The sequence below is a fragment of the Notothenia rossii genome (assembly GCF_949606895.1).
Source record: "Notothenia rossii genome assembly, chromosome: 10".
NCBI classification, from domain to species: domain Eukaryota; kingdom Metazoa; phylum Chordata; class Actinopteri; order Perciformes; family Nototheniidae; genus Notothenia; species Notothenia rossii.
Genome location: NC_136908.1, coordinates 43,987,572 through 43,993,162, shown reverse-complemented (window position 1 = coordinate 43,993,162; position 5,591 = coordinate 43,987,572). Strand labels below are relative to the sequence as shown.

The window sequence follows — 5,591 nt, the reverse complement described above, 5'->3', positions numbered from 1 at the left end:
GTCTGAAGGTATGGACAGCTATCAAAGCTACTATACATCACATTAAGAACGATGAACAAATGAAAGTCGGACACAAATATATAATTTAAATGATTTATTGAAGTTTGCAATGTTTTGAACAGGCATCCACACAGTCACCTACTTTGTAATGTTCGATACCTCCCTGTAAGCGTCACGATATCGGACTCTCACCCACAACCTCACATACGAGTACTGAATGTGCAGCAAAGTGATCTGAGGAAGGCAGATATAGCAAAAGATGAACGTAAACGACAAACGATGTTTCTTTCCTGGTAAGTCAACAATGGGTCCTCAATGTACACGCCCCGGATTCCTATGACGAAAATAATAGAATGTCGCCAGTTGTCATGACTCAACTTATACTGTAACACCGGCTCGGCTCCTGATAACTTACAAGGACAAGTCGCACACTTTTGAGAACGCGTCTGCTGTGGAAGACTTCATCAAGCAGATTACAAGAGAGGAGGAACAGGCTGAGCAACGTAACCTGTGGCTGCGCCCGGCTAAAAGGCTAACATGTGCTAACTATGTGCAGGTATCATGACTTATTTACTCGAAGTTTGCAACTGATGTCTGACGGTGACCAAATGTTTTGTTTGTATTTTCTAGTGGTCACGAGTGTTTTCTATAATGTTGAGGTCTGTTACCATACATTAGTCGCTAATTACGTTAGCCCTAACTTAGCTTTTACTTCTGGGTTATTTTTATTTTTGTATTTTATTTTTTATATTCACAGCATACATCTCAGTATCTAGCCAACGTTGCATGGCGCTGAGTCAATAAGTAATAGAGAGGCCAGCCCTTATGGGGATTGCTGATTTAAATTCAATCTGGCTCTGATAACTAGCTATTAAGCTACATTTGTGTTAAGCCCTGATGGTTGGTTAACAAAACAGCTGAGTGTCGTTTTATGACAAGGGTATGTGGAGCCTTCAGTTTAAAATCGAAGAATGAACTCGTCTTTTCATTTTATTGGGTTATAATCTTGATTTTTTTCGACATAACATTTGTTAGCTTCTCCTGAGCTCACTACCCATTAGATATGTATGGTGAATCTACTTTAGTTGGGATTTCTTATGGTTACATGGCGGTTAGTAAGGTAAAACAAAGGTTAGGTATAGGAGTATAGTCGAGCTGAAGCACGTTCTGTAAGAGTACAGTGACTGTCAGCCATAAGAAGAAGTGTCAACATGAGGAGGGGGGGGCGGCCCATTAGGTTGGAAGCATTCGAGAAAGGGGGTAAAGGTTCACAGGTTTGGATGTGGTTTGGAACATCCGTGTTATGTTTCTTAATGTTTTTTAAATGTATTTCTTTTTTTTATGTACACGTGGGTAACCTAATCTGTGTCAAAAGTCATGTCGCAGGATGTGGAGGTTAAATTTACTTCCTGGAATTGCAGGGGCCTGCAAAAACTTTAAAAAATTAAAAAGGTTATGAATAGAGTTAAAAGTCTGCTATCTAAAATAGTTTTTTTGCAGGAGACACATTTACTTCCAAAGGATGATATTATAATCCTGCTGACTGCACCGATTTGATTGGCTGAGTAGCGTCACCTCCTTAAAACATTAAACAATAACTTTTTTAAACCTTTTTATTTTTATGTTTTAAACATATTGTATAAAACTCCCCCACTACTTGGACTATTCCTTGCACCCCTCTGGAATAAGCCTGAATGGTCTCAACCATATTGCATCAGCAGGGGCGGACCTAGCACATTTGGTGCCCTAGGCGAGCTTCACCACTGCGCCCCCCCCCCAAAAAAATATCAAAACATCTTAACAGTTATACAGTAAAGTACTGCAGCTTTATTTATTACAAGCAAGAACAAGAGCTAAGAATAAATGTAAAGTGCACACTAAAGAATTAAAACAAATAAACAACTTAGCTAACAAACAATAATAATATCAATAACAAACAATAAAAGAATGTGCAAATTTGCTTTCAAAGAAAATTAAGAAGAAATGTAAAGTGCACACTAAAGAATTAAAACAAACAACTTAGCTAACAAACAATAATAATAATAACAATAACAAACAATAAAATAACGTGCACATTTGCTTTAAAAGAAAATTATGTATTGTAAAATATGTTACACATGTCAAATAATCAAAATATAATATGCTAAATAAACAAACAAATACATAAAAATTACAAATTCACTTTGTCTCAAGAACTATTTACATTCCACTCCCTATCATCACACAAGGTTGGCCTACATATTAGCTCCTACTGGTCTCCATTTACAGTGCAATCCTTCTGGCCTTCCTCGCTGCAAAGTCATCAATCACATCATCATATGAAATCTGACCACCAACCTCATGGTTAATACTGATTACAGCCAGACCACTGAGGCGTTCTTGAGCCATGGTGGACCTCAGGTATGTTTTCAAGAGTTTTAATTTGGAAAAACTCCTCTCGGCTGAAGCTACTGTTACTGGTAGCGTTGCACTGATCCGCAGAGCAATACACAAGTTGGGATATATTTCGGTGAGCTGCTTTGTGTGTATGAATTTCAACAACTCAAGAGTTGTCATGCTCTTTGATGGCAAGTCAGGTACATTTTCCAACTCCTGAGCCAGCTCCTTCCCATCCAAATCAGATTGCCCTCCATGGCTTAAGGTGTGTGCAAGTGCCTCTGCTTGCTTCATCAGCTCTTAGTGTGGCAGGTCTGGGAAGTTGTACAGAATGCCAAACTTGTCTTGCACATGTTCAAGAGTGGTAAACCTCTCCTTTTGTGCTGACACTGCAGCATCTACCACCACGTTAAAGAACGTTACCTCCAGATTTTGCAAGGCATTCCTCAATGGCTCATCAGGAGACTCATATGAGAAGTGCCTCTTTGTTGACTTCAGCCGCTTTTGCACAAGGACTGCATCCACATTCATGTCTTCACACATGTCCTTGGCTGATGTTTGTGCAGCCACAAAGCCTGTGGCTCTGTAGGATTTGAGAGCTTTTTCAGTCTTTTTCAGTAGACTTACTGCTACATCCACTTGCATTGTTTGGGACTGCAGGACTTTGCTCACCTGCTGAATTTGACTTAACATGTCATACCAGACCACTGTGCACAGTGAAAAGCGGAATGACCCCACTTCTTCTGCCAGAGACTGGGCTTCAATCCTGATGATTGGGTCTTTGGCCTGGTTTCTCACCTCAAGCAGTGCCTCTCTCACAGCTGCGGCTTCATATCGCAGAGGCTCCACAGCTTTCACTCTGCTCTCCCATCTGGTTTCTGACCACATTTTGAGTGAAAGGTTGACGTGTTTCTTGAGGATGGCCCATCTCTGTGTAGAGGCAGAAAACAGGCAGTATAGCTTCTGCACAATGCCAAAAATTGATATGGCATCTTTGGAGCTTTTGGCAGCATCAGCAATGACCAAATTGAGTGTATGTGCCCCACAAGGCACAAACAAAGCTCTTGGGTTCAACTGCAGTAGCCTGGCCTGTACTCCCTTGTTCTTCCCTCTCATATTTGCGCCGTTGTCATATGACTGTCCTCTGCAGTCATCAAAGGCAATCTGCAACTCCTCCAGCCTCTTCAAAATCAGGGCGGACAAACTTTCACCAGTGGACTCCTCTGCTACTAGGAATCCCATGAAGTGCTCTTTAATCTGGGGGTCTTCTTCCAGTGTCACAATTCTGATGACTACTGACAGCTGTTCAGTGTGGCTAACATCCGGGGTGCAATCTAAAATGAGGGAAAAGTACTTGCATTTCTTTATTTCTTGCACTATTGTTGATATAATCTTTCCACTGATGCATTCAATCAACTCATTCTGAATGGTTTTGCCCAAGTAGCTGTGGTGGGATGTTTGACTTTTAATCTTGTGGATGTGGTCTTTCATCACTGGGTCAAACTGCGCCAAAAGCTCAACCTCTTTCAAAAAGTTTCCATTTGAAGGAGAGTGGAGTATTTCTGTCTTTCCTCTCAATGCCATATTTCGCCCTGCCAGAGACTGTACAATAGCAACCAGTCGTGTCAGCACTGCTCTCCACCGACTCTTCTCTGCCTCAAGGAGGGCCTGCTCTTGTTTGTCTATTGTTGTACCTTGTTTTAATCGAACTGCCAATTCTTTCCATGACGCCAAATTGTTCGGGTGTTCCGGACTATTTTCATGGCTGGTCAAAGCAGCACTTGCATTTTTCCAATCCGACAGTCCTGCATTTGTTAAATGAATTTGTTTTGGAGATAAAAGTTGACAACAAAAACAAAAAAGACTGTTCTTCTTTTTTGAATATGTCACCCAACTTCTTTTGATCCTTTCTCCATTTACTAAGGTCCTGCTGAAGTACTGGTGGTGGCAACTTCTCCCATCATCTCTCCTTGGGAAAATGAAATCAGGTGTTATCTGATATGGTCCTCTCCGAACAAACTCTGTCCTCATTGTGTCTGTGAGATGTGAAGGGCAGTCAGCAGGATCGGTTGGTAGTGGATCGTCTGTCTTTGCTGCATCTGGAGGGCATGTGAAGCACATTTTCTCACCTCATATTCACAATATCTTCACACACACACACACACACACACACACACACACACACACACACACACACACACACACACACACACACACACACACACACACACACACACACAACCCCAATTCCAAAAAGGTTGGGACAGTGTGTAAAATGTAAATAAAAACAGAAAGCAATTATTTGAAAGCATGAGGACAATTAGGTTTATAGCTAAACATCTTTACATTCATCAGGCACACACCTGAGAAGAGTGTATGGGTGGAATCTGTGGTGCAATCAGGATGAGATGCAGCAGGCTGTTCTGACGTTCGTTGCAGTGGTTCTGGGCCTATACATATATAGAGAACACACAAGAGCAAATATATTGGCTGGATTAGAAATGGCACGACAGTCATTTTTACATTCAATTATTTATCATCACATCAGGAACATCTATTGACATATTGTACTCACCAGAACAAACAGACACAGTGGTCAGTGGCAGGGTGGAATCAGTGGTCATCTCATCAGGATGAGCAGCTTGCTGTTCTGACGTTCCTTCATGTGGTTCTAGGTCTATAAATATAGAAAGAACACACAAGAGCAAATATATTGACTGGATTTCACATTCAATTATTTATCATCAGGAACATCTATTGACACATTGCACTCACCTGAGGAAGCCGGCACAGCTGAGGTGCATGGCGGTTCCTTGTCAACTGATGCAGCAGATGGTCCCAGATATTTTAAAAGTGAATCTAAAATGATATAATAAAATGTGTATTATCAACATTGAATAATTTCCATTTGTTAAATGTAGCTATTATTTAGTTAGTAAGCATTAGGACAGCCTGACAGGTCTGATTCAACTAATCAAGAGCTATGCCTATCTTATTAGAACAGTTGAATCAGGTGTGTTAGTTCTGGGTTGGAACGAAAACATTCAACAGGACTGGAGTTGAGAACCACTGAGCTAGTTAGCTAACGTTAGCGCACATTATGACAGGGTTGAATTTGGCAAATGTTTGACTCGGATAGTCAATGTGCTTTCTGAGGTAAACTTAACGTTAGCTAACGTTACCAACTAACTAACATTCCACCACACTGGCTAGCT

The 5,591-nt window shown here is 40.9% G+C and overlaps 1 protein-coding gene across 1 annotated transcript; it reads right to left on the bottom strand.

The window, feature by feature from the left end:
- Window positions 1-1,368: 1,368 nt before the first annotated feature.
- LOC307022772 (zinc finger MYM-type protein 1-like) lies at window positions 1,369-5,232 on the bottom strand (the record flags this gene model as incomplete). The annotated part of the gene is made up of 5 exons (XM_079655665.1): window positions 5,152-5,232; window positions 4,952-5,053; window positions 4,740-4,826; window positions 3,115-4,475; window positions 1,369-1,434 (listed from the first exon to the last, which is right to left on the bottom strand). Exons 2-5 carry the CDS (start codon window positions 4,998-5,000, stop codon window positions 1,369-1,371), a joined length of 1,563 nt encoding a protein of 520 aa, XP_079511791.1. The 5' UTR covers window positions 5,001-5,053; window positions 5,152-5,232.
- Window positions 5,233-5,591: the final 359 nt, after the last annotated feature.